General features: G+C 47.3%; 2 protein-coding genes and 1 pseudogene across 3 annotated transcripts; 1 reads left to right on the top strand and 2 right to left on the bottom strand.

The window, feature by feature from the left end:
• Positions 1 to 374: 374 nt before the first annotated feature.
• Positions 375 to 7480, bottom strand: MRPL55 (mitochondrial ribosomal protein L55). The gene is made up of 4 exons (XM_066630997.1): positions 7406 to 7480; positions 6155 to 6321; positions 2440 to 2641; positions 375 to 638 (listed from the first exon to the last, which is right to left on the bottom strand). Exons 2-4 carry the CDS (start codon positions 6235 to 6237, stop codon positions 489 to 491), a joined length of 435 nt encoding a protein of 144 aa, XP_066487094.1. The 5' UTR covers positions 6238 to 6321; positions 7406 to 7480; the 3' UTR covers positions 375 to 488.
• A 220-nt stretch (positions 7481 to 7700) lies between these two features.
• GUK1 (guanylate kinase 1) lies at positions 7701 to 26552 on the top strand. Of its 2 annotated transcripts, XM_066631149.1 has the most exons (9): positions 7701 to 7850; positions 9125 to 9171; positions 19675 to 19788; positions 20425 to 20466; positions 22033 to 22129; positions 23071 to 23209; positions 24331 to 24415; positions 25200 to 25285; positions 26337 to 26552. In XM_066631149.1, exons 2-9 carry the CDS (start codon positions 9141 to 9143, stop codon positions 26370 to 26372), a joined length of 630 nt encoding a protein of 209 aa, XP_066487246.1. In that variant the 5' UTR covers positions 7701 to 7850; positions 9125 to 9140; the 3' UTR covers positions 26373 to 26552. The 2 variants fall into 2 exon arrangements, with proteins under 2 accessions (XP_066487246.1, XP_066487245.1); XM_066631148.1 differs by lacking the exon at positions 9125 to 9171 and having other exon boundaries at positions 7720 to 7850.
• Positions 16482 to 16603, bottom strand: LOC136654839 (5S ribosomal RNA; annotated as a pseudogene).
• Positions 26553 to 27668: the final 1116 nt, after the last annotated feature.

Raw genomic sequence — 27668 nt, 5'->3', positions numbered from 1 at the left:
GTCTTATCTCCCACACAGGAGAGAATGCCTTTTCTAAGACAGTGCCTGCATGGTCTAGAAACAAAGGCTTTTTCCTTTGGAGCCACTTCTTTTTCCTGATTCACAACTGAATCAACTTAGGGCTCAGTCCTATCCAACTTTCCAGTGCTGGTGCAGGCACAAGGTAAGGGAACAAGTGTTCAGTTACCATGAGGACACCTTTGTGATTGCCCTTTCACTGCAGGATGCCGCGCATGCCCCACTGGCATGGTTGCATCAGTGCAGCGAAGCTGGACAGGATTGGGACCCAAGATTTCTTCAGCTGGGTGACAGTCATCATGCTAATCACCACAGGGTCCTCAGACCACAAAATAAAACAAGAAGACAATTGGATGTAAGAAAATTTATTAACTCATGGACCAGGTGATCTCTTAGGAACATTTTCATCACACTATGAGCATCCAGCAGAACCAAATTTTTTTCCTCTCCCAAAGTTTCAAGACAAAACATCATTTTTTCTTCCAAAACTTTCTATAATTGTCTAATTTAAAGTCATCTTCAAAAGACATCTCCTGCTTGGGCTTCAGCTTGCCAGCATCCCTTCTCCGCAACCGGGCTTTCCTTTCAGCTTCAGGGAGGGTGTTAATGTCCACAGGTATCTATAGGAGAAGAGTTTTATTTAAAAAACAGAATGTATGATTTTAGTAAAAATCCTGCCACACACACACACACACACACACACACACACACACACACACACACAGGCAGGGTTCTATTTCCTTTAATACCAACAGGCAGAAATTCAGTAGCTCTAGCCTTCCCCAGACAAGCACTTTTGGGTAGTGCTGTAAAGGGTTTAATGTCTGGGAGCCACTTCTGATGTTTCACATTTGAGCTTCAGTTTATGGATGAGGCATCTGAAGACTCCCCTTAAAAAAGGAAGAAATTCAGTGATGTTGTATTCTCAAGGTCAGATCAATCTGACCTCCCCCCCAGGATGGTCAACATCTCTGCCAGATGTTTTCAAGTCGCGAAATCCTGGAGTTTCATAAAAGCTTATTTAACCAATTTACTTGCAGGAAAGTGTACATCAGATTGCAGTGTTAACCATTTAAAAAATGACATTATAATTAAACACAAGTACAGTTTATTGATTAATAAGACATGCAGTTCCCCATGAAGTTTTTCAACAATTATTCACATTTTTTTATAAAACTGACTTTGCCGCTTAAATATTTCTGGAGTACAACTGCTAGTTTGGCAGTTGAAGGGAGAATTAAAGCCAGAAGCAGCTAGCAAGTACTCCTAGGAAGATGTCACCTGCACACTTATACATAAAGGTGTTTGAAAACAATGTTATTTATTTTATTTAGAAGTAAGCCCTTTATGTTCAGTAAGACTTGGGCTGTAAGCTAATCTTACTCACCAGAAACAAACATCTACACATATGGGGTTCTCCAGTGATATGATTGGAAATGGAAGGCAAGCTTTCCTCAAGGACAGCTTGTGAATTGTGAATTCTCTTTCTTCTGCACTGGGTGGTCAGCAGGGGCATGTTGAACTATAGTGTTCATGCAGAGGCACTAGTTTTAGCCTTGGTATGCTGGCAATAAAGCAAAGCACATTTTGCACCTGCACAGAGCACACTCAGCATGGCCTTGGTGACATGCTGAGTCTGAAGCTCCATAGCCAGTCAACAAGAAGATGTTATGGAGAATCATATCTAGGAATGTGGATTGTGGTTAAGCTAGAACTAGCTAGTAAGCAGCCAGTATAATCTTATTACCCTTTAATAACCCTTAATGTTGTAATAGTATTGTGTCATGTTTTTAAGATTCAACAAAGGCTGAGCGGGCTAGCCGGGAGGATCGCATTTCTCTCTCGATCTCCCAGCGTTCTGCTTCTAGCTTTCCTGCCAGCATTTTACCCTTTGAATCCATGACTGCCGTCTCATCCTTGCTCTGATTCCTTGCTATTTCGGTTCCTACTAACCCTTCAGTGCATCTGCTTTCTGTACTCCCAGCAAGCCACCAGGCCCTAGGCCTTGTGGGCTTCCCAAGCAGTGTCAAACTGCGACAACTTTCAGTGCTCTACACTCCCAACAAGCAACAAGGCCATAACAAGCCTTGGGTGCTTCCCAAAGCAGCATCTTGCGCTGCTACATCAAACAGGTACTCAAGTGCTCTCTAGTGTTTATGCAGAACAGTGGTCAAGCCTGCTAAGTCTGGCCTGTGTTCCACTAACTCAAGCTGAGGAAGGACTGCACCACAGGGTCCAAGCCTGTGTGCTCCAAGTTCCAAGCCTCATCTACATTTCCAGGGGGCGGGCCTGGGAGAGATCACCATTTGACAACCTGGACAGCTGCTGCCAGGCAGTGCAGACAAGAACTAGGATACTCTCAGCTGGAAGATTCTCTCTCTCCCCCCCCCCCCCCCAGGAAAGGCCGAACGCAACACTCACTGAAAGGATCCTCCTTGGTTCTTTGTAGCGGATGTGGATCGAAGAGCCATCAGGCCTCACTAGCAGCACTGGATAGGTCCTGGCATATTTTTGCCTTGGGATGCGGACAACAGACGTTCGGTTGGAGTTGGGCTGGCTGGTGGACGTGTGGATGCCACAAAGTCTTGGGAGGAGGCCGAAGAAGGCCTCTGGTCGAAAGGTTCTGAAACAAATTCCAGACAGAATTTGACATACTGGAAGCACATGCACATTTTGAAAACACACATGCATGCACACACACACACACACCCCAGAAGCCAGAACATACCCAACTCTGATGAGGAGCCACTACAGTGTACTGATTAAAATACTCAACATCATACAGCAATCACTTAAAAAGTAACAAGTTCAACAGAAATCCATTAGAACCAGAAAGACACCCGTCAAAACAGAGGGAACACCTCTCTGAACAGGCCACACTAAGGCTGCAATCCTAACCACACTTTCCTGAGAGTAAGCCCCATTGAGTAAAATAGAACTTACTTCTGAGTAGACCTGGTTAGGCTTGTGCTCCAAGGCAGCTAACAGTTGAAAGATCCCATATAACCACAACAGTAATCCAGCAAGACCTGCATTTATGGCAGGTCAAAGAATCAGATGGATATTATGGAGCTGGTCAGCCTCCATCACATCATCTAGAGTGCAATATTTTTCTCCAAGAAAAGGTATCTATCTGTATGAAGCATTTCAGGGCAAGGAAAACCGGCTATCAAGGACTGCGGGTTCCCTTATGAATCTGCCAAATCACTCAGATCATCCTCATAAACATGAAAAAGCTTGATAGTAAACACATAGGAAGCTGTCCAAGACCAAGTTAGGCTATTGGTCTGTCTGCTCTCAAGGGCAGCAACTCACTCAGCATCTTAGATACAAGCACTACCTAGCCTTTCTACCCAGTTGCTTAACTAGAAGTGTTGGGGATTGAACGTGGGACTCTGCCTGCAAATGACATGCTCTAACACAGCCTCTCTCCCCATAACAATGGTGCTGAAGAAAGCAATGAAATACGTGGCAGCAGCTGACTCACTTGTAAATACAACTAAATCTCAACTTGCACTTGCTCTTTACCCACAAAGTGAACTATGCTTACTCAGAACCAGACTGCATTGTGTTTGGCAGTGGGGCTTACCAGTGGGTGACTGTTTATGAGAAGACAGGCAGAGCCTGTTCCTGCACAAAATCACAAGCACCAAATCATGATGGGGGCTGGGTTTAACTGAGTAGTGAGGTTTATTTATATGTAAGGTATACATGAGAACCAACACATTAAGGGCTATATCACTTCTGGCCCTGTACAGCACCTAGCACTCCATTCAGGCCCACTGTTCAGGAGTAGTACATAAGAACAGCCCCACTGGATCAGGCCATAGCCCATCTAGTCCAGCTTCCTGTATCTCACAGCGGCCCACCAAATGCCCCAGGGAGCACACCAGATAACAAGAGACCTCATCCTGGTGCCCTCCCTTGCATCTGGCATTCTGACATAACCCATTTCTAAAATCAGGAGGTTGCGCATACACATCATGGCTTGTACCCCATAATGGATTTTTCCTCCAGAAACTTGTCCAATCCCCTTTTAAAGGCGTCCAGGCTAGACGCCATCACCACATCCTGTGGCAAGGAGTTCCACAGACCAACCACACGCTGAGTAAAGAAATATTTTCTTTTGTCTGTTCTAACTCACACAACACTCAATTTGAGTGGATGTCCCCTGGTTCTGTTGTTATGTGAGAGTGTAAAGAGCATCTCGCTATCCACTCTGTCCATCCCCTGCATAATTTTGTATGTCTCAATCATGTCCCCTCTCAGGCGTCTCTTTTCTAGGCTGAAGAGGCCCAAATGCCGTAGCCTTTCCTCGTAAGGAAGGTGCCCCAGCCCTGTAATCATCCTAGTCGCTCTCTTTTGCACCTTTTCCATTTCCACTATGTCTTTTTTGAGATGCGGTGACCAGAACTGGACACAATACTCCAGGTGTGGCCTTACCATAGATTTGTACAACGGCATTATAATACTAGCCGTTTTGTTCTCAATAACCTTCCTAATGATCCCAAGCATAGAAACGGCCTTCTTCACTGCCGCCGCACATTGGGTCGACACTTTCATCGACCTGTCCACCACCACCCCCAGATCTCTCTCCTGATCTGTCACAGACAGCTCAGAACCCATCAGCCTATATCTAAAGTTTTGATTTTTTGTCCCAATGTGCATGACTTTACACTTACTGACAATGAAGCGCATCTGCCATTTTGCTGCCCATTCTGCCAGTCTGGAGAGATCCTTCTGGAGCTCCTCACAATCACTTCTGGTCTTCACCACTCGGAAAAGTTTGGTGTCGTCCGCAAACTTTGCAACCTCACTGCTCACCCCTGTCTCCAGGTCATTTATGAAGAGGTTGAAGAGCACCGGTCCCAGGACAGATCCTTGGGACACACCGCTTTTCACCTCTCTCCATTGTGAAAATTGCCCATTGACACCCACTCTCTGCTTCCTGGCCTCCAACCAGTTCTCAATCCATGAGAGGACCTGTCCTCTAATTCCCTGACTGTGGAGTTTTTTCAGTAGCCTTTGGTGAGGGACCGTGTCAAACGCCTTCTGAAAGTCCAGATATATAATGTCCACGGGTTCTCCCACATCCACATGCCTGTTGACCTTTTCAAAGAATTCTATAAGGTTCGTAAGGCAAGACTTACCCTTACAGAAGCCATGCTGACTCTCCCTCAGCAAGGCCTGTTCGTCTATGTGTTTTGAGATCCTATCTTTGATGAGGCATTCCACCATCTTACCCGGTATGGAAGTTAGGCTGACCGGCCTATAGTTTCCCCGGTCCCCCCTCTTTCCCTTTTTAAAAATAGGCGTGACATTTGCTATCCTCCAATCTTCTGGCACCGTGGCCGTTTTGAGGGACAAGTTGCATACCTTAGTCAAGAGATCAGCAACTTCATTCTTCAATTCCTTAATAACTCTAGGGTGGATGCCATCAGGGCCCGGTGACTTATTGATCTTTAATTTATCAATGAGGTCTGAAACATCTTCTCTTTTAACCTCTATCTGACTTAACTCCTCGGTCAGGAGGGCCCGTTCGGGCAGCGGTATCTGCCCGAGGTCTTCTGCCGTGAAGACAGATGCAAAGAACTCATTTAATTTCTCTGCCATCTCTAAGTCTCCTTTTATCTCCCCTTTCCCTCCCTCACCATCCAGAGGGCCAACCACTTCTCTGGCGGGTTTCCTGCTTCTAACATATTTGAAGAAGCTTTTATTATTCCCCTTAATGTTGCTGGCCATGCGTTCCTCAGTCTCACTTGGCCTCCCGTATCACCTTCTTACATTTCTTTTGCCACAGTTTATGTTCCTTTTTATTCTCCTCATTAGGGCAAGACTTCCATTTACGGAAGGAAGCTTCCTTGCCCTTCACAGCCTCCCTAACTTGGCTGGTTAGCCATGCGGGCACCCTCCTGGATTTAGTGGAACCCTTCTTTCTTTGCAGTATACACCTCTGCTGGGCCTCTATTACTGTTGTTTTAAGCAGCCTCCATGCACTCTGGAGAGATTGGACTCTTTTTACCCTCCCTTTCAACCTCCTTCTAACCAGCCTCCTCATTTGAGGGAAGTCCGCCCGTCGGAAGTCAAGGGTTTTTGTGAGAGATTTGCCTGGTATTCTTCCCCCGACGTGCTGTACCTTAAAGTCCTGTTGATAGCTGCCATACTGAGCTTGCATCGAGGCTGGGCAAACAATGTCCAGTTTCTAACACAACGGAACATCAGAAACAACTTCTAGGATGAGCACAGGCTGCAAAACCTGGCAAGGGTCATGATCCGAGAGCCAAAGTCCCACTCTACAACCTGCTGGAAAAGCAAAGGAAGATTTTTCAAAATAGGGTTTGTGTGGCTCAGATATGACAGTGTGGTCAAGTGGTATAAGCAACAGTCCTAATCAGAAGAAGCGATAGCCCACCCCAGAAGCCAAGATGTAGCAGGCATCACCTCCAAAGAGAGACGTGCAGTGGGCGGGGAGGCAGGACAGGCAGAGCCTCCCCATGTTCTGTGCGTGGGTTATGAGTGCTTGTGCACCTCACATGGTGGAGGCACTTTTCAAAGGACTCTGCTAGGAAAGCTCTCACCTGCCTTGCCTCAAATGGTGGTGATGCTTTTTAAAAAACTCCCTCTGGGAGGCTCTGCCTCGCCTACCTCCCCACCTACTGCATATCCCTGCCTCCAAGCAGACATGCAGGGAATCCAGTTGCAAGCCTCATGGGCACTTGCTTCCACAGGAACAGCCTTGCTGGATCAGGCCATAGGACCATCTAGTCTAGCTTCCTGTATCTCACATTGCCCAACAGATGCTTTAGGGGGCACACAAGACAACAAGAAACCTAATTCCGGATGCCCTCCCTTGCATGGGGCATAGCCCATTTCTAAAGTCAGGGGTTGCACATACACATCATGGCTTGTAACCTGGGATGGGCTTTTACTCCAGAAATCTGCCCAATCCCTTTTCAATGGCATATAGGGCAGGTGCCATCCCCACATCTAGTGGTAAGGAGTTCCACAGGCTAATTACATGCTGGTGTTCAGAGACAGCCTACTTCTGAAACCAGGAGGTTGCACATACGGTGGTGTAGTGGTTAGGGAGGTGGACTTAGAACTGGAAGATCCAGGTTCAAATCCCGCCTGAGCCACAAAGCTTCCTGGGTGACCCTGGCCAGTCACTTTCTTTCAGCCTCACCTACCTCACAGGGTTGTTGTGAGGACAAAAGGAGGGGAGCTGCTGTGGGCACCGGCCGCAGGGCGGTATAAAAACGTGAAAAATACATCAACCTACGATGGATTTTTCCTCCATGCCTTTCAACAGCACCCAGGGCAGGTACCATCCCCACATCCAGTGGCCAGGGGTTCCTCCACCAACCCATCCGAACCCTTACAAAGACACCTGGGCCAGGCGTCCCCCTCTCGTGGCAAGGAGTCCCACAGGCCAGTCCCATGCACATGCCCACCGTGCCAGGCGCCTCCAGAGCAACGCCACTCTGGGCAAAGAAGCATGGAGGGCCCCACTGATGCTCTGCTCTGCCCCGACACTGGCCTCCTCCCCAATGGTCTGCCCCGGCGGAGCTGCTCACCCTGCCGCTGCGCCCCCCTCCCCTCATCTGCGCATGCGCCCGGCTCTCCCACGCCCGTCCCGGCGCCGCGTTGACGTCACCGTGCCGCGACGCCGCAGTTCTGGCGCGGAAGGGCGAGGGAGGGGCGCGCGACCATGACGTCGCCCGGGCGCCAGGCGGGAGGGGCGGGGCTCGGGTGAGCCCTGCTGCGGCGGGCGGCGGCTGCGCCTCTGCCTCTCCCGATGACCTGGCGCCGCCTGCTGAGCCGCGCCCTCGCAGGTACGCCTCGGGAGCGTCTTCCCGGCCCCGCGACCCCGTTCCCCTCCCCGGCTCGCCCCCGGCCTCAGTGCTGCCCCTCCCCTTCGCCCTCCTGTGCGCAGCAGGCACTGAGTGTCTGTGGAACTCCCTGCCGCAGGACGGGGTCAGGCAGAGCGCACGGGGGGGGCAGCACAGGGTGTCTGTGGAACTTCCTGCCGCAGGACAGGGTGACAGGCAGAGTGCTTAGAGCAACCATTTTCTGGTGTGCCGCGAATGGTCCCCAGGTGTGCCGTGGGAATTTGGGAGAAGGTCATTTATCAATGGGACCGTTGGGGGGGGGTGAGCCCCCATTGACAGCACAGTGTGCCTTGTCAGCTGCAAAAGGCTGCTGGTGTGCCCTGACCATTGTGGTGCCTTGCCAATGTGCTGCAGGATGAAGAAGGCTGGAAATCACTGGCTTAGAGGGTCAGCACCAGAACCAGGTGACACCCACTAAAGTTGAGTGTGGGGAGAGTTGGGACAGACAGAAGAAAATATTTCTTTACTCAGCGTGTGGTGGTCTGTGGAACTCCTTGCCACAGGATGTGGTGGCGGCATCCAGCCTAGGTACCTTTAAAAAGGGATTGGACAGATTTGTAGAAGAAAAGTCCATCATAGGTTACAAGCCATGATGAATTTGTGCAGCCTCTTGGTGACAGAAGGAGGCGACCTCAGAATGCCAGATGTAAGGGAGGGCACCAGGATGCAGGTCTCTTGTGTGCTCCCTGTTGCATCTGCTGGGCCACTCCGAGATGCAAGAAGGTGGACTGGATGGGCCCCCTTTGGCCTGATCCAGCAGGGCTCTCTTATATTCTTAAGTTTATGGAATTTGTGCATTTGTGCCGCATGTGCCATTTTTTCATCTCAGAGGGTTTTTGTCTGAGAAAGTGTAAGAAGTCACTGGAACTCCTTGCCACAGCATGTGATGATGCTGTCTGACCTAGACATCTTTAAAAGGGGATTGGAGAACTTTATGGAGGAAAAGTCCATCACAAGGTTACAAGCCATGATGTGTATGTGCAACCTCCTGATCTTAGAAGTAGGCTACCTCATAATGCCAGATGCAGTGTGTGCTTCCTGAGGCATTTGGTGAGCCTCTGTGAGTTACAGGAAGCTGCACTAGATGGACCTTTGGAAGCCAGGCTTTTCTTAGTTCTCAGTTTTGCTCTGTGGAACTTATGGTACTTTTGAGTAAATACACTTAGAATTGCATTGCATGGATGTACAGTATCTACATGAGGTTTTTAATGTTGTAGGAGCTCTCCTGTGTTGATGGGTTACATTGGAACCTCACAGGATACACGTGAGTAGATGATGCTGACTAGGGGAAGCAGTACATGTCATCTTGATCCAGAGTTTAGAATAGGAGTCATTACCTGCCACAGTGTCAGCCCCAGGGCCAAAGTTGGGTGTGGAATTTGTGGCAGGACTTGTTGGCTAGCTGCTTTGGGGATGGGGGAGTTGTGGCTTTAAACCTCCTGTCTGACTTAATTACCCAAGTGTTCAAGTTGTTGAACAGGAGTTTAAATTTAAAAAAATTCACCATCAACGTACCTTTCCAATATAGCTGTCCTTTTCAAATATGTTTTCCCTTCTAGTAGAATAACTGTATCTGTGTTGCTTCATAAATAGAAGGCCTTCTATGTGAAATAGAAGGCCTACTACTGTGGTCTACCAGGTAGACCACAGCTTCGATACAAGGACATCTGCAAGAGGGATCTGAAGGCCTTAGGAGTGGACCTCAACAAGTGGGAAACCCTGGCCTCTGAGCGGTCCGCTTGGAGGCAGGCTGTGCAACATGGCCTTTCCCAGTTTGAAGAGACACTTGGCCAACAGTCTGAGGCTAAGAGGCAAAGAAGGAAGGCCCATAGCCAGGGAGACAGACCAGGGACAGACTGCACTTGCTCCCAGTGTGGAAGGGATTGTCACTCCCGAATCGGCCTTTTTAGCCACACTAGATGCTGTTCCAGAACCACCTTTCAGAGCGCGATACCATAGTCTTTCGAGACTGAAGGTTGCCAACTATGTGAAAATGAAATTGCTCGAGGGCCTGTAAAATTACCAGCAGCAAAACCACAAAATTAGTGTGTACTCTGTGTAGCTATCAGCCTTAACAAACAGCATCCTGGAAGGAAATAACAGCCAAGCGCACAACATCCCAAAGATGTCTCTATCTAAGGTTTTTACAGTGTTTCAGTAAAGCCTGGCTATTTTCAGAGAGTCACACATTGGTTTGCAATGCTAAGTGTCAGTGCCAATTTTATCTGCGATGCAGCATCTTAGGCACGCTGTTTGCAATTATTACTCATGTGTCTCTGTCATCTGATAAGCAGAAGGGCTTTTATTTCATGTAATTTTTCATTAAGTGCTGCACGAAAACTACTGAAAGAGGAAATATCTAATTACTGCTGCCTGCCACTGGCTCCTTGCCTTCCCTGCATCAAACAACTCCTGACGTTTATTTATTTGACATTTGTATACTGCCCTTCCTCTAAGGAGCTCAGGGTGGCATACAAAGTTACTTCCTTTCTTCTTTTCTTACAACAGCCCTGTAAGGTAGGTGAGGCTGATAGTGACTGGCCCAAGATGATCCAGGAAGCTTCATGGCTGAGCAGGGATTTGAACCTGGATCTTCCAGGTCTAAGTCCAACTTCCGAACCACTATAACATCCTAGCCCCAGATGATTATTTTTGCCAGTCAGACTGCTCTCTTACTTGCCACGCACGTACTGATTTTCATTATTTTATGACTGACGTTTGCTTTCCCACCCCAGAGCTTAAATATTTGTGGACATTATATTGTTATTCCATAACAGCTCAGCCAATGGCTGAAAGGCATCCTAACCCAACTTTTCAGCACTGACATAACGGTGCCATTGTGGCATGCACTGCATCCTGCAGTGGAGGGGCATTCAAGGGGGCCTCCTCAAGGTAAGGGCATGTTTGTTACCATACCTTGAGGCTGCATTGAGGCTAGGTCAGTGCTGAAAAGTTTGTTAGGATTGCGTCCTTAGTGGCTTAATAGGGAAAGCAACCGGGGGGGGGGGAGGGAGGAAGAGACAGGGCGCCAGAGGGCAAGAGGGCGCCAAGAGGGCAAGAGGGCGCCAGCCTCCTTCCCTTCAGCTCCAGCACCATCTTCTTCCTCATATGCTTGCCTGGTCCTGTTTGAAACAAACCAGATGGGCATAGCATTCCCCATGTGTTTTGCTCATCCTGTTTATATCAGACAGGACTGGGTGGGCATAACAGGAAGGCAATGGTACTGTTGTTAAAGGTAAGGTGGCTGTCTCTGCCGTGCCTTGCCCCCCTTGACCTCCCAGCTGCTTTCCTAAGCAGCCAGGTATGGGAAGAGATGGGTAGGGAGGTGGTTATGGTAGCAGTGCATGCATCTGCTCAGGTGCATGTAAGAGATTTTAGTATTACTGTTTTGAGTAGAGGAATCCTAGATGTTGGTAGATGTGCCCCAAATCAGGGGCAAATCTACTCAGACTTCTCCGGGCGTTAGACAAAGTGACATGCCAGGAGTAGTTGTTACCAGCCATGGGTGAGCATCCATCTGTACAACTATCTCTCGAGCGCTTTAATCAATGCACAAGTAATAGCTGGCTCGTAAACTGAGCCAACATTTGTGGACCCCGGTAAATGTTGTACCTTTAACCTTTCAACTACAGAGGTTACGTTTGGCTGCTCTTTGCCCCTGTCTTATAAAAGGCAGAGAAAGGTACACTTTCCAGGACATGCTGTAAATAGGAAATGCGATTAAAATGCTTAATCTCGAAACCTTTCTTGAGGCTATGACAGGAACTGCCTGCTAATCTTCTTTCCTCCAGATGCTAACTTGCTCTGCCTTTTCTCCCTTTAAGCCTGCACGCTGGTCAGAACGTGCTTTGGGTATCTCTTTCTCTGCTTATCCCTTGCCATCCTTCCAGAATTGCTGATGGGCTTTAGATTTAACTCCCCTCCCCAGGCCAGAGTGCAGGGCAGTAGAAGTGGGTGCTTCCCTGCCAATCTGTTGCCTGAGCAGGCTGCCTCTGTTGGCTTCAAGATGGGCTGGTCCTGTATAAGTTGTTGGCAACCTTTGGCAAGTTGGCAAGACTCTGGTATCGCGCTCTGAATGATGGTTCTGGCACAGCGTCTAGTGTGGCTGAAAAGGCCGATTCGGGAGTGACAATCCCTTCCACACTGGGAGCAAGTGCAGTCTGTCTCTGGTCTGTCTCCCTGGCTATGGGCCTTCCTTCTTTGCCTCAGACTGTTGGCCAAGTGTCTCTTCAAACTGGGAAAGGCCATGCTGCACAGCCTGCCTCCAAGCGGGCCGCTCAGAGGCCAGGGTTTCCCACCTGTTGAGGTCCACTCCTAAGGCCTTCAGATCCCTCTTGCAGAGGGTCCTGTATACTGTATTCATAATATATGAAGTACAAGAAAGTAACCATATCAAATGTGTACTGGTGTTCTCTCCCCGCTTAATTTGGACTATATTAAAGAATGCATCTTTGATCATTACTGAAAATCTCTCCCCTGCCCCCATGTATGAAATAATGCATCAGGGGGGCAGTTGGGGGGCAGTGGAGGCTACACACCACTGGCAAAATGCTGAGCTCCTTAGAGGAACGGCAGGAAAAAAACCTTTGGCTCTCTGCTCCCTGTTTGATTGGGAATAGTGCAGGAGTCTTTGAATTTGATGTTGGCTCTTGTTACGCAGTGTGTTTTTTCTTTATGTCCAGACACGATGATACAATGAAAGCTTAAACACCAATAACTATTCTCGGACAGGTGTGCATTATGCAGGTAGGCTCAACTCAGGCCACAGCTAAAGCATTAAGCTGGAAGCTGGGAGGCTGGAAGAAACCACAGGAGGTGATTAGGGATTTGGGGGAGGTTTTTTCTCATTGGCCAGTCTCAGGGAAGGACTGGTAATCAAGGCTTTAGGTGCTAACAAATAGCCTGGTGCTCTGTTAGCTCTGCTTTCCCCCCTGTTTCCTATGCAATCAGCTGTTTCCTTGCGAAAAACCCCAACAGGATTATATACTTGAACTGAAAGGACCACAAAAGAAGAGCAAAAGGTAAGGTGTAGACCAACCATTTTCAACCACTATGCTGTGGCACACTGGTGTGCCACAAGTGGTCCACAGGTGTGCCACAGGAATTTGGGGGAAGGTCATTTATTAATAGGGTCAATGGGAGATGTGAGCCCCCACTGGCAGCATGGTGTGCCTTGTCAATTGGCAAAAACCTGGTTTTGTGCCTTGACCATTTTAGTATCTTGTCATTGTGCCTTGAGATGAAAAAGGTTGAAAACTCAGTGGTGTAGACAGTTTGAGAGTGCTGGTGTCATGGGGATGTTTGCAGCTTTCCAAGATCTCAGATGTGGGTATTCTTCACTGCTGCTCCACCGCTTCTGCCAACTTGTCCCCTCTTTCTGATGTTGTTTTGGGGAGGGGGCAGGGAATGAATCTTATCTCCCTGGCAAGAAGACAAGCAAATAAAGGATTCCAGGACCATAATACCAAAAACCTAAAAACAGACTTCAGAAACAGGAAACCGGTCAGGGGGACAGCGGCTAGAGAGTAGATGTAAAGGGAGATCATGGAAAAACAAAATGAGCACTTTCTGTCCATCTTCACTGCAGAAAATTTTGGATAAGTGAAAGGCATGAATTGGTTTTCTCACAGAGGGCATTTGAAGCAGTAACAGCACAATGGTAGGCATGTCTCTTCAGAAGTAAGTGTCATGAATTTCAGTGAGACTTACTCTCAGGTAGGTGTGTATAGGATTGTAGCATGAATCTAGTAGATTTGACAGCAGATAAAGTTATAGGGACCAAATTAATGAAGCACCAGATCGCATACATGGCAGAGTTCTGAAAGCTCAAATATGAAACTTGATCTACAAAAATATGCAACTGGTCTCTAAAACAGGGCTGTCAAACATTATGCCCAGGGGCTGGATGTGGCCCATGGAAACTCTTTATCTGCCCTCAGGCTCTCTGCTGCTGAGCAGTGCTGGGGTGTTACTGCTGTAAAGGCAGCCCAAATGAAAATTGGGCTCTCCCATAACTTGATATATGATCAAGATTTGAATATTTTCTGTCATTTGCAAGATGCTTTTGGCAAAGTCCAACATACACTTAGTAAAGAGCAAGTTATTTTATCGATAACTGACTGCTTAAAGAACAGAAGGTTGGAATGAAGATTTTGCAACCGAAGAAAATAAGCAGCGGGAAACGCATAAGGATCTCTTTAGAGAGTAGTGATGCTGTTTAACTCATCTGTCAATGATCTGGAGTCAGGGTGAGCAATGAAGTAGCCAGATTTGCCAATGATGACAATTTATTCAGGATACAGAGGTGGAAAACCTTTTTGTATCGGAAAGTCAGATTGTATTTAAACGTGATCCTATTAGTTTGCATGCTGAGAATGTAACACGTTACAGTTATATAACATAAGAACAGCCCCACTGGATCAGGCCATAGGCCCATCTAGTCCAACTTCATGTATCTCGCAGCAGCCCGCCAAATGCCCCAGGTATTTCTTAGTTCTTTCTCTAAGAAGCTTTCGGGCCGATGACGTGAGTCACTGGATGGTTGCCAGTCTGCCAATTACCTAGTTGCTATTGACAGGATAGAATATATCAAAGTTACTGAAAAAATACCCTGAGTTTGGCATTTATAATAGGGAGGGGGAAAAGTGAATTTAGTATTTGCGGGCAGGTACCCAAAAGGCTGCAGCTGGTACTCCAAAAGGCCACAGGTTCCCCACCCCTGGGATAGTTCAAACCCAAAAGGTTATTTCCAAACCCAGTGACTGGGCTTCACATTGTGAAATGAAGTTCAATAGAGAGTGATTTCCACTAGGGCAAGAACTCCAGTTCATATATCATTTCAAAGGAACTGAATTGGCTGTGATTCTCCATGTACAAGATCTACAAGATTTACCGAGTGGTAAAGACCAGAAGTGATTGTGAGGAGCTCCAGAAGGATCTCTCCAGACTGGCAGAATGGGCAGCAAAATGGCAGATGCGCTTCAATGTCAGTAAGTGTAAAGTCATGCACATTGGGGCAAAAAATCAAAACTTTAGATATAGGCTGATGGGTTCTGAGCTGTCTGTGACAGATCAGGAGAGAGATCTTGGGGTGATGGTGGACAGGTCGATGAAAGTGTCGACCCAATGTGCGGTGGCAGTGAAGAAGGCCAATTCTATGCTTGGGATCATTAGGAAGGGTATTGAGAACAAAACGGTTAGTATTATAATGCCGATGGTAAGGCCACACCTGGAGTATTGTGTCCAGTTCTGGTCGCCGCATCTCAAAAAAAACTTAGTGGAAATGGAAAAGGTGCAAAAGAGAGCGACTAAGATGATTACGGGGCTGGGGCACCTTCCTTATGAGGAAAGGCTACGGCGTTTGGGCCTCTTCAGCCTAGAAAAGAGACGCTTGAGGGGGGACATGATTGAGACATACAAAATTATGCAGGGGATGGACAGAGTGGATAGGGAGATGCTCTTTACACTCTCACATAATACCAGAACCAGGGGACATCCACTAAAATTGAGTGTTGGGCGGGTTAGGACAGACAAAAGAAAATATTTCTTTACTCAGCGCGTGGTCGGTCTGTGGAACTCCTTGCCACAGGATGTGGTGCTGGCGTCTAGCCTAGACGCCTTTAAAAGGGGATTGGACGAGTTTCTGGAGGAAAAATCCATTATGGGGTACAAGCCATGATGTGTATGCGCAACCTCCTGATTTTAGGAATGGGTTAAGTCAGAATGCCAGATGTAGGGGAGAGCACCAGGATGAGGTCTCTTGTTATCTGGTGTGCTCCCTGGGGCATTTGGTGGGCCGCTGTGAGATACAGGAAGCTGGACTAGATGGGCCTATGGCCTGATCCAGTGGGGCTGTTCTTATGTTCTTACAGGTTACAGCATGCATCTCACTGAAAATACCAACAGTGAGAAAAGTTTGGAGAAAAGTTTGCCTTGGAGAAAAGGCAAACTCTCTGCTAGGGATCCTTGAGAAAAGGATAGAAAATAAAAACACTCAGTGTTGGGATCCCTTCATATAAATCTGTGGGGCAGCCTCACCTGGAATACTCTGTATGCTTGTTGTTGCCTCATCTCAAAAAATATGGAGTTGGAAAAGATGTAGAAAAGGACAACCAAAATGATTGGAGAGCAGCTTTCCTGTGAGGACAGTACAGGTTTTGGGGGGGTTAGTTTGGGATGGGGACATGATACCAGTTTATGGAAGTATGAACGGTGTGGGGAGATTGGACAGGAGAGGGTCCCGCCATACTTCTAGAATTTGGGGTCACTCAGTGGTCTTTATTGTGACTGATAATTCCAGGCTGGTAAAAGGAAGTTTTGCTTCACGCCATACCTAAGTAATACGTGAAATTTAGTGGTGCCAAATGTGGTGGTGGCCACTGGCTAAAATGGCTTTAAAAGGGGATTAAGTCTTTGCTTGTGCACTTCACTGAAAGATGGAAGAAGCATCTTTCCAGATGCGCAAGTCACAGAAAGGTAGGAGGCTGCCTTTGGCTGAGTTCCAACCAGTGGCGTAGCCAGAGAGAGTGCAAAACACTATGGTTGGCAACCTTCAGTCTCGAAAGACTATGTATAAGCCTACAGCACCTTGTATTCCCAGGCGGTCTCCCATCCAAGTACTAACCAGGCCTGACCCTGCTTAGCTTCCGAGATCAGATGAGATCGGGCATGTGCAGGGTAACAATTGCTGCGCAGGAAGCCTCATCACAGCATGCAAGTAGCACCTCCCCTTTGGAGCCATTTGGGCAGGGGGAGCAAAATGGCTCAGAGGGGGAGGGGCCACTTGCTTGCTGTGGTGAGGCTCCCTGCAAAACTTAGTAATTTGCCCCCTCCTAGCTATGCCACTGGTTCCAGCTGTGGTATTCTGTCTTGCTCAGTGTTGTCAGGGGTTTCTTAGGATTTTGCAGGTGGTTGTTGTGAAGGAAGAAAACGTACCTGGGAGTTTCATTTCATTTCATTACAGTATTTATACCCACCTTTCATCTCCTACGAGAGCCCAGAGCTTCTAATTGCAAAAATAAAATAAAAGCAGTTGCATCAAAAACAATCATAAACATTGTTCAATAGCAAATTTAAATCAAAATTAAATCAATGCAATTTATTTCAGTCACCCAACAATTATACAGTGTTCACTTCCTAACAAAACATTAATTCATCAAAATACAGTAGAACCTCATCTACTTTTACCCAGGCTTCGCGCACTGGAGAAGACACTCTGTTCCAGAACACTATTCAGAGCGCGATACCATAGCCTTCCAAGACTGAAGGATGCCAACATTAGTAGAACCTCTTTAAGTTGACCACCCAAGGGACTGGAGGAAATTGGTCAACATAGGGAGGTGGTCAACATACGGGGGAAAAAAGACATTTAAATATTATCATGTTTAGCTCCCAGGACAACAAATGTAAGACCAAGTTATTATTTAGATTGAATTTTTAAAAAGTTTTATTGCAAATACCAATGAGAATTGATCCTCTTGTGATGCTTACTATTTATATAATCTATATCTATATTAAGAGACAGAGAATAAACAGCCCACAATCAGTGTTTAAAAAAACCACTGAAAATTTATAAGCTTAAAAAAAATAGTAAGTTAAAAAAAAATACTTGGTTTCATAGCAGACAGGCAGACCAATGCTATCTCTTGCCAGCCCATAGCATGTTACATAGCCCCAACAGCTTTAAAAAAAACAAAACACTTTTTTACTTGGGCTACGTGGCCTCCACTGGGTCTCACTAAATGTCAGAAGGTGTTTGATACAGTCCCTCACTAAAAGTTGTTGAGAAAACTCCAATCAAGGAATAAGAGGACAGGTCCTCTCATGGATTGGGGACTGGTTGAGGACCAGGAAACAGAGAGTGGGTGTCAGTGGGCAATTGACAAAAAAAGTGGAGAGAGGTGGAAAGTGGAGTGCCTCAAGGATCTGTCCTGGGACTGGTGCTTTTCAACATCTGGAAAACAGGGATAAGCAAAGAGGTGGACAAGTTTGTGGATGACACTAAACTTTTCTGAGTGGTGAAGATCAGAAGGGATTCAGAAGTGCTCCAGAAGGATCTATGCACAAGCAATCTCATGTCCCTCACAACTTGGTACTTATCCAGGTACAGTCGGCAGCCGGCGCAGGTCTGTCGGCTATGTGCAGTGTACCCACCTATAAAAACCCTTTTGCACACGCGCTAGCAAGCGTAGGGGAGGGATTGTTGCATAGCTTCTTGCTTTTCCAAGATGGGACAAACCAGACGAAACACAGGCCCACAGTATTGCGTTCAGTGGGCAACTTATGGAGGGTAAATTAATACTTTGTGCAATAGTTGAAGTGGTCAAGATACAACTTAAGGAGGTGGTCAATATAGAGAGGTGTTTAACTTTGGAAGTTCTACTGTATTTTGTTGCAATAAATGCTAAACTCGAAACAGTGACACAGACTACCCGTAACTGCAACCAGCACTAGACGTTCAGGGTTCACAGTTCCCATTTATGCAGGGTTGTATTGAACGGCCTTTGGCAAGTAGCTTCCTTTTTGCCTCTGAAACAGGGCTAATGATCTGTCTCACAGCAGGGGTTGGAAGGATGGACTAGGCAGCATTTTGCAAATTGGAAGTGCGGCATAGCAAGGACTGGTTTGTTGCAAAGTGGGCAGGGCAGGGCAGGGCACTCCTGCAGCTTGTCCTTATGTCTGCCTCTGGCTGTCTGAAGTCAGCTTTATATTTAGAATCCCTTCCCAAGTGCCCCTACAAACAGTCTTTTGGGGTGATGCTTTGACTTTAACTTCCATCAGTTAGGTTCATGTCTTTGAAACCACACTGGACAGAAAGGGGATATCGGGTTTAAATTTTCAAAAATGCAGAAGATACACAGAACATTGCAGCGCAAGACTAAAAGGGTGGTGGGTTAAATAAAAGAGTGTCATCCATCTGTATACTGAAAGAGGTGCTTTGTCCTGATTAGCTTCCTCCAAAGTATCCCGACCAGGAGATACTCCATATACCACATACCTGTTGGAGGTGGAGCACTTCAAAAGAGATCCATGCATGCTGAATATTGTTAATTACTAGTGAGGCACTCACCAAATGAGGGGCAGTGAGCATGAAAGTGCAGCGTGGAGGTGAGAGGGACCTTGGCTAATGGGAAGAGCTTCCTCGCATTCTTTGTTTGTCCCAGAATGTGAAGAAATGCATCTTGTCCCTCACAACTTCTGTGCTCAGAGAACACCTCTGTTTTTCTCCCCCCACCCGTAATGGCTCCAGTGGAGAGGGTCACATGCATGGCACATTCAGGTACCTGCAAGAGTGCTTTGCACCCCGTCTAGCTGCACCACTGGTTTCCAGGCAGGTGCTGTGCTGGTTGTTTGTCTCTCACCTCTTTATGATTATGAGAAAAATGGTTATTTGTTAACCAAGTTGTTAACCTTGCCAAGTAAAAGCCAAGGTGCTGTACAAACATAGAATTAACAGTTATGAGATCCTGCTTGCAGACTTTCAGTCTAGCTTATCAGACACAGAAGGAAGGAGAAGGAAGGAGGGGGTAAGGAAAGAAAGTGGGGGGGGGGAAGGAGATGCTAAATTAACATCTTAGCACATTAGGAAGGGCTGTACCAGTGGCCATGTGCTGGGGTGCTTCCTGAGGAGTAGAAAGAAAAAGAATGTGAATATCCGGATGCAGTGAGTGACCACGGATTATCTTGCCCTTGGCGTCAAAGTCCCTTAAGCATGCCCACCACTGCCCCTTCCTTAACACGGAGCAACTTTTGCCTTGTCTCCCCACAGCGATGACGGGACCGAGGCCGGTTGTCCTGACTGGCCCTTCAGGTGCGGGGAAGAGCACGTTGCTGAAGAAGCTGATGAAGGACTACGAGAACGTCTTTGGCTTCAGCGTCTCCCGTGAGTGGCTCCGTCTCTGTGGGGCTGGCGGGGATGCAGGAGGGTTGCGGCAGGGCCGGCACAGGAAGTCCTTGAGCACCCCCAAAAGTGAAGCCAACACTGCAAATGGTGTTCAGTACTGTTTGAACCTTATGTTTTCAGGGTGCTGAGTCCTGCGGGGAGGTGCACTGATGCTCAAACTTTTCTCCATATTTTTTTCCTTCTATTTCTATTGGATAGGATAAAAATATCTATATTTTTGTTTCTCTGTTCTGTCCAAGAGTGCAAGTATATAAAGAAGCTGCTTCTTCCCATCCAGAAAGGGTCTTTTGTATTCCGCTTCTTCCATCTTGCATCTCCACCGCATCAGTTTTGTATTACAAAAATAGAGGCCATACCACTTTTCTGGTCCATGTTTTCCTCCTCTCTCCACATTGCCTCTCATGCCTGATAATCTGCTTTAAAAGCAATGCCAAGAGACTGGCTGTGATGGTCCCTTGGCTTGGTTCTAGGAAGTTAATCTTAAATGAAGCCACGAAGGGCAGCTTTGATTGTGGAGAGGGGGGGGGGGAGAACTTTGCTCTGTTGTGGATTTTCCAGGCATTTCATCAGGTGTGTTGGCTTTATTGTCTGTTCTTAAACGTCTGTTGCTTTCAGATACCACGCGGCAGCCAAGACCTGGAGAGGTGAATGGCAAAGGTCAGTGTCCAGACCTGTCCTCCGTGGGAGATGGGAGGCTGAGCTCAAGTGTCTATCTCTGTAACAAATGATTGACTCTGGTTAGTGAGGGACAGGATGTGCCTGTGCTTGGCCCCAATGATGCAGGGGGCTGTGGTTACACAAGAGTGAGGGTCAGATGGGTTAGGTAGGAATTGCCTGTTCTAGGGGCAGTTGTGGGTGATCTGAGGTTGGGTAAAACTAGAGTAAGGGGGAGACTTGGGTGTGGGAGCAGGTGACCAAGACCACCCCAAGGATACGCTGTCCCTCAGACCCAGGATCCAGTGGTGTCCTTTGGTGTAGATAGAAAGTGGGCTGTTATTTTCTCCCTTAGCTGAGGAGCTGGCTTCTGGATCCTGGTGCTGTCTTTTAGCAGAGCCATGCGTCTTGCAGCCCCTGAAGCTGAACTGAGCCTGCCAGGGACTCAGATAAACCACCTGTTTTTGCAGCCTGTCAAATGGCCACAATGCAAAGTTGTAGATCTTCATTGTGCTTCCAGGATCAGCAAGTCTTATAGCCCTGTTTCAGAGAGGAGACACTGTGTCTTCTGGGATTGGATCCCTGGGGTTTGGAGTTTGTATTTCTGGGAATTCCCTGCTGGTCTCATTTAATTTGTTTAAGAAATGCACATCCTGGCTTCCAACCTGGAGCCCTCAGGGCAGTTTACATGCAAATTAATTTAAAGCACAGCAAAAGCAAGGGCATCAGTACAAAAGATAAGGCAGAACCGCCAAAGCAGCAGCAATGGCAGCTTAAAAGCAAATCAAAGAGAACTTAAGTACCAACAAAAGCATGAGAGAACAGGGCAGATTTTTCCTGGTCTCTAAGAGAGAACAGTGGGCATGCCCAGACAAATGCACCTGGGGAGAGATTTCCATAATTTGAGCCTGACCACAGAAAAGTGGTCCTTTACATAAGCATTTTCTTCCTATGTTGAAGAATCTCCTCGATCAGTGTCCTGATTGTGGGTCGTGAGCCAATTTCAGGTGAGTCCCCGTTCATTTCAATATTTTATTTTTAATCTGTTCGACTTGATGCTACCAAGGAATGTGACTACATTTGGAGAAATGCTAGAGACCTGTACATTTAGGAAGCTACTATGTATATTCTTTTAACAATGACAGTAAATGGGACTTATTCCTGCATAAGTGTGGATAGGATTGCAGTCTAGGATTGTTAAAAATTTTCCTGCTTGATGATGTCACTTCCAGTCATGACATCACTTCCAGTGGGTCCCGACAGATTCTCATCCTAAAAAGTGGGTCCCGGTGCTAAAAGTATGCAAACCACTGTCCTAGATCCTCATCTTCGCTATGGTTGTCTCCACCCAGCCCTTCTTCTCTGTGCCGTGAGAGTCCTTGTGATTAGAGATGGTTTAAGCTGGCAGAGTTGAATATTTTCTTGGGAGGGGAGGCTTACTCGTGGAAGACCCAAGGGAGCAGGTGAAGGGTTGTGTGTTTCTAACAGTGTCTTCACTGTCTATGTCGAAGTACATACAGTGTGCATTCCTGTGTACATGCTGCTATGTAAAATATCATTTTTATCCAGATTACCATTTTGTGACCAGAGAAGAGATGCAGAAGGAGGTCAGTGCTGGAGGATTCATTGAGCATGCAGAATTTTCTGGGAATATGTATGGAACAAGGTATGTCTTTTGGGTGGGAGAGGCGTGATCTGTTTGCTTCCATGCAAACAAAGTCAAAGTGCACAGTTTTTAAATCATGTGTTCAAGGGGAGCTGTGTGAGCTAGAACTTTCCTTAAACATTAAACTGGGATTCTTGAGGGCCCTAAATAGAAGCTGTGAGCTGCACAAAAAAGGCTTAAGTCTGGAGAGAAAGTTCCAGGTGTCTCTGATAAGCACCTTTTGCCTTCACCACTGACCTTCAGCTTCCTTGTGGAAGACCCAAGGGGGTGGGTGGATCCACGAATGAGTTTTGACAGAGCATCTGCTTGGTATGCAGGAGGTCCCCAGAAGCATCTCCAGGTAGGGCTAGGAGAGATCCTGTTGGAAACTCTGGAGAGCCATCAGTAGTGCCAGGCTAGGTGAATACTATGTGGTGCTGGCAGCCATCTCTTGGCCATTGCTGTACTGCAAACTATGAGGTCAGTGGCGTTGCTAGGGGGTGTGTGGGCCACACCAGCTGACACACACGGGGGGAGGTGACACCACTACTGGCCAAAAATTTTTAAATCTTGGTATTTTTAAATAATACCATCATGTTATGTATCGTTTGATGCATAATTTCATGCAGAATGCAGTGAAACAAACCATGTTGAAATATTTCTATCAAAAGTTATAGCCAAAAAACCAGAAGGGGTGGACGATGGTGCATCACCACACCCACTGCCCAGTGCGTTGCTCCGTCCACTGCATGGGAAGACGTCCATCATGGGGTGACACGCTAGCTTCCCACACCGGGTGACGTAAACCCTAGTGAGACACTGTATGAGATGCCTCTTCTAGACTGCTGCTAAGTGCTGACTCATTTAAGGCACTAGTCCTCAAGGTTCCACTGTCTTGTGAACCATCTTCCACAGCAGGATCTACACCCTGTAAACATTAACTGTTCTCCTCTCCTTCTCAGTAAAGCTGCTGTTCAGGCTGTCCAAGCGCAGAACCTCATCTGTATTCTGGATGTCGACATGCAGGGTGTGAAGAATCTCAAGAAAACCGACCTTCATCCAATCTACATCTCTGTCCAACCGCCGTCCATAGAAACCTTGGTGAGAGTGGCTCAAGATCTGGTAGCCATGCTGCCCTGCTGTGATTGTAACTGGTGCAAACCAGTGTAAATGTCTATGCTGCTTTATAGGAAGGGGCTTCTGACCCAAGGAGCCTATATTTCAAAACTGGGGGAGCCGACAAAGAGTGAGAGGAAGGAGGGGAGGGGGTACAAAAGGTTAAAATTAGCAGTGTAGCTACACATTGTTGCATTTTAGTAAAGGATGAAAGCTAAGGGGTTGCCCAAGGATTCTGGGGAAGAGTGAATTTGAAGGAAGAGTGGGAGGTGGAACATCTTTTTGGAAGATGTTTCAGCCACAAGGGGTCGCAGAGGAGAATGGAGAATTTTGATTGCTGTTGCAAACTTGCCTCCATAGGTCTCAGAAATCACATCCCATCAAGGCTCCCAGTGAAGTTTCTTCACTGCTTTTTGTGGGGGTGGTCTGGTTTCTCTTAACTGTTCTGCTGACATCCCTGACTGCAAAGTGATTAATTTTTGGTTCTGTATAAAAGCTGCCTCACGATGACCAGGTCACCCACAGAAATAGAATACTCTTTGGGGGAGCGTCGGAAGGCTGCTGTGCTCACGTTTCTGTGGTTCTCAGAACTTAAGAAACAAGCATCCCGTTCTGTATCCTAGTTCCCCCACCCCAGTTCATGCTCCCTTGGATGGTTCCTGTATTATGGGGTGATGAGCTGGTGTGTGGAGCCAGCTTGAAGCTGGTGGTGGACTCGGGGCAGGGCTAATTGGCAAGGGTGGCCCTTGTCGGCTTTCATGGAGCAGTTCTATGTGTTTTTTTAAAAATTGAAGTTGATGGAGTCCAGTTGAAGAAGTCCTTCTCTGGCTCATCTCCTCACTCCTTTCCCAGCGTCATAATCCCCACAGAATAGCCAGCAAAGAGGCTTCTGCTGAAGGGAGAATTAGAAGTCTCCATCATCTGAGTCCAGTTTAAGACATGCCCTCTGGTCCTGAGACAGCATCTCTCTGGCTCTTGGCTTCTTCCATGCCTAAGGCAGCCTGGGGGGTTGGGATTGGCAGCATGGAGTATTGAGAGGCAGAAACAGTGGGACAGGCAAGCCACAATGAGCGTGTGCATTTCAGTTGTTTTCCCCTGGAGTTTAGGAAAAAAGGCTACGGGACAGACAGACGGAAACAGAGGAGAGTTTACAAAAGCGGCTGAATGCAGCCTGCATTGACATGGAACTGAGTGAGTACAAAGGAGTGGCCAGCAGGGGCGGGTGGGCAGAAGGCAGGCACGAGGGCATGGCTCACCTTGATAGGATGGGCTACCTTGGATAGGGGTCTGCCCCATCTCCTCTTTTGCTGTTGCTCCAACTCTTCCCCACATACCATTTTTTCCCCTGGATATAAGGGGAAATGAGGAACATGTTGCAGTGATTTAAAAAAGCCCGTGTGTGACAGCAGTTGGAATTTTGGACCCGGGACAGGGAGGCCTGGGTTCTAGTCCCTGCTTAGCCATGAAGCTGGGTGATGTTGGGCCTGTCAGCTTAACCTACCTCACAGGGTGGTTGTGCAGATGGGAGGAGGAGGGACCTCCGTGTACACCATAATGAGCTCCTTGGAGGAAGGGTGGGATTTAAAATCTGACAAGTAAAATAATTATCCACCAGAAATGGTTTGGAGTTGTCTTTCGAGACTGAAGGGTGCCAACCATATATATGTCTCACTAAAAATCAGCAACACTTTTCCTTGGGAAAGTGAACTGTTCCAGGGATAACTGGCTGCAAGAAGCTTTCCTATTGGGGATTGTCTGTTGAATGGGTGGCAGAGTCCAGTCTGGCGAGTGTCAGGGGAAGGAGGGGTAGTTTCACTGGATTGAACATCTCAGTGGCTTTGTATCTGTGGCTCACTGCTTTTTGGGGGAGTGGAGGTGTAAAGGGCGAGCCCTTAAAGAACTGTATATTTCTAAGATCCTCTGTGTTTGTGTTTACACCAGTTGTCTTTACACAATTGTGTTGTCTTTACACCAGGTAAAGAACCCGGCCTTTTTGATCTGATTATTATCAACAATGACTTGGAAGAAGCTTATTCCAAACTGAAGGCGATTCTAGCAGAGGTCAGTGTCTTGGCTTTCTTGTTCTGCAACTCTCCACTTAGATTACAGAGAAGCTGAGCCTCCTCCTTTACTCCTGTGCCTAAGCAAGGAGAGAACTGTTTGAATTGGTGGCAGTGCCCATTGCCTAGAGATCACTCAGTTCTTATCAAAGGAAAAGGACCACAAAGTAGCAGGGCAGTGCAAGAAAAGGTGAAACATGAAAAGGTGAGCTTCCCTAAACCTCATAGGTGTTTCTTCAGTGCTGGAAGTAGAAAGTCACACTTCCTCCACAATGATCTCCCGCCTATAAACAAAACTAAAAAACCAGCCATTGCCCAGGAGCATCACAAAATGATTGGCTGAGTTGGAGTAATGCTGCTGAATGTTCAGAAATTTTTTGATTTCTGAGCTATTTGACTGCTTTGAGATAAATGAGATACAAACTTTGAACAAAGCCTCATTCCAGACACAAAGGCCCAACCAAGGGGACACAGGCAGGGAGAAAAGCACCACATAGATCCTGGAAAGAGAGCTGCTTCTGTGTTGCAGGAGAGGCTGGGAAGGCTGACAGCACTACGAGTTGGGAGCCAAGGTTGGGGGTAGGGAAACCCCTACCCTGGCCCCCTCCCTACAGGGAGGGGCACAAAACTAGGAAGAGATGAGCAAAGTCAAAATAGCTGGTTGCGTGTTTAGTAGGTTTCTTGAGTGGCAGGACTAACACTTTGGTCCTCCATGTCCAGCCATGGTGTGCAAGGAGGACTTCCTCTTTCCCTAGGAGTTGCCCACAGCTCTGTCCAGAGAGCAGCATCCTGCACAGGCATTTTCCCTCTTGGTGCTGCTTCTGATGCAGGTCCTGTGATCATTTGTCTTCTGCAGGTTGATCTGCGAGTGCCTGCTGGGGCAGATGGGCTGGTCCCAGTCTGAAGGATCCATTTAATCGCTTCTGGTTCTGTAGTCCATTATTTTACACAGTTTTTATCTGGGTCCCTGAACCAAAGTGCAGAGGGGTGTGGGCATCTCAGCAAAGCGTTACTTACCAGAGAGTTAGAAGCTTTCTTCCTTCTCTTTGCAGGAAATCCAGAAGGCACAAGAATCCACGAAGTCCTGAGTCTCCAGGCCAGAGATGCTTCAAACTCACAGAGCATTCCTGGTGTCTTTCGCTGCTTGCTGTTCCATGCTAGAGAGAAACTGACACACACACACACACATTCCCTTTTAGCCTGATCCACTATGGAATTCTTCTAGGAGCCTTTCTATTAAAGAAGAAATTATCAAACTATCAAATCCACCTTTCTGTACAATCGCAGACTTTCTGTGCCAGCATTCACATGCAGCCGAGACAAGGTATTCGGGCTGCAGCAAGCGTCAGGGTTGCACTGTGGCTTGACTGCACAAATGTGCTCTGTTGAAAAATGTATATCCTGCACTTTCCCAACTCTTGAGGTGCTCAGGGCAGCAAGCAGTAGAAAATCAAAAACAACGGTGAAGCCACAGCAGCAGAGCTGGAGCCTGAGGTTCTTGACTGCCTTCTCTGCTTGTCCTCCTTAATAGCACAGTTCAGTCATCCTGGGGTGGGGGTGGGGAGTGTGGAAGGAGAACATGGTTCAGCTGAGGCAGCGCAGAGACTGCAGGTGGCTGGCAATAACAGATGAAGTGTGCAATGGTTTAAAAGCCTTGGATCCCTTTAAAAGAGAATTAGATGGTACCTCCATGTTCTGCGGCCACTGTTGCTGCTTTCAGACTGAGGAGGGTCCAGGATTCAAGGTGAATGCCTTTAGAAGTCCCTCCCTGTGCATCTCCCACACCCAGAGAGCAGGGCATGCAGACTGATTCCTTGCCACAGCTCACCTCAGAGTTGGGAGTCTCCCTGATGCTCTTGACCAAATGGCCAAAGAGAGAACCAGAGGTCAGTGCTCTGGCTGGCCAAATCACACATAGCCGAACCCAGATGGACCCCCCCAATTCTGTGCCACTTAATGGGGATGAAAATTGGAGATTCTCAGGAAGTTGCATTCTGAGGCCATTGCTACACTCTGATATTCCTCTCTCTTCCTGTGGGATCACAGGTGCCACACACAATCCTGGCTACAAATCTGGATTTTATAAAGTTATCCTCTTGTGTTGTGTTCCTGATGAAAATCCCCTACCAGCTACTGTTTGCCTGGGATGGGGGGCTTCAGGAGTTCAGTACCAGCAGAAAGGCTATCCTTCCAGTTCTGATCAGTGATTGGGGTTCCTTGTGACCTGCTATTTGCAGTGTAAAAAGTGAACACTAGAGTGAAACAATGCTTTTGTTATCTGTGTTTGTGGTTCTTTTGCCCTCCGCGTTGACCCTAGCCAGGGTAGTAATCAATGTTGGTAGAGCTGCAGAAGATTGAACTTGCATTACTCATAAAAGCACACT

Source organism: Tiliqua scincoides, chromosome 5, assembly GCF_035046505.1.
Source record: "Tiliqua scincoides isolate rTilSci1 chromosome 5, rTilSci1.hap2, whole genome shotgun sequence".
NCBI classification, from domain to species: domain Eukaryota; kingdom Metazoa; phylum Chordata; class Lepidosauria; order Squamata; family Scincidae; genus Tiliqua; species Tiliqua scincoides.
This window is presented reverse-complemented; position numbering and strand designations above follow the sequence as displayed.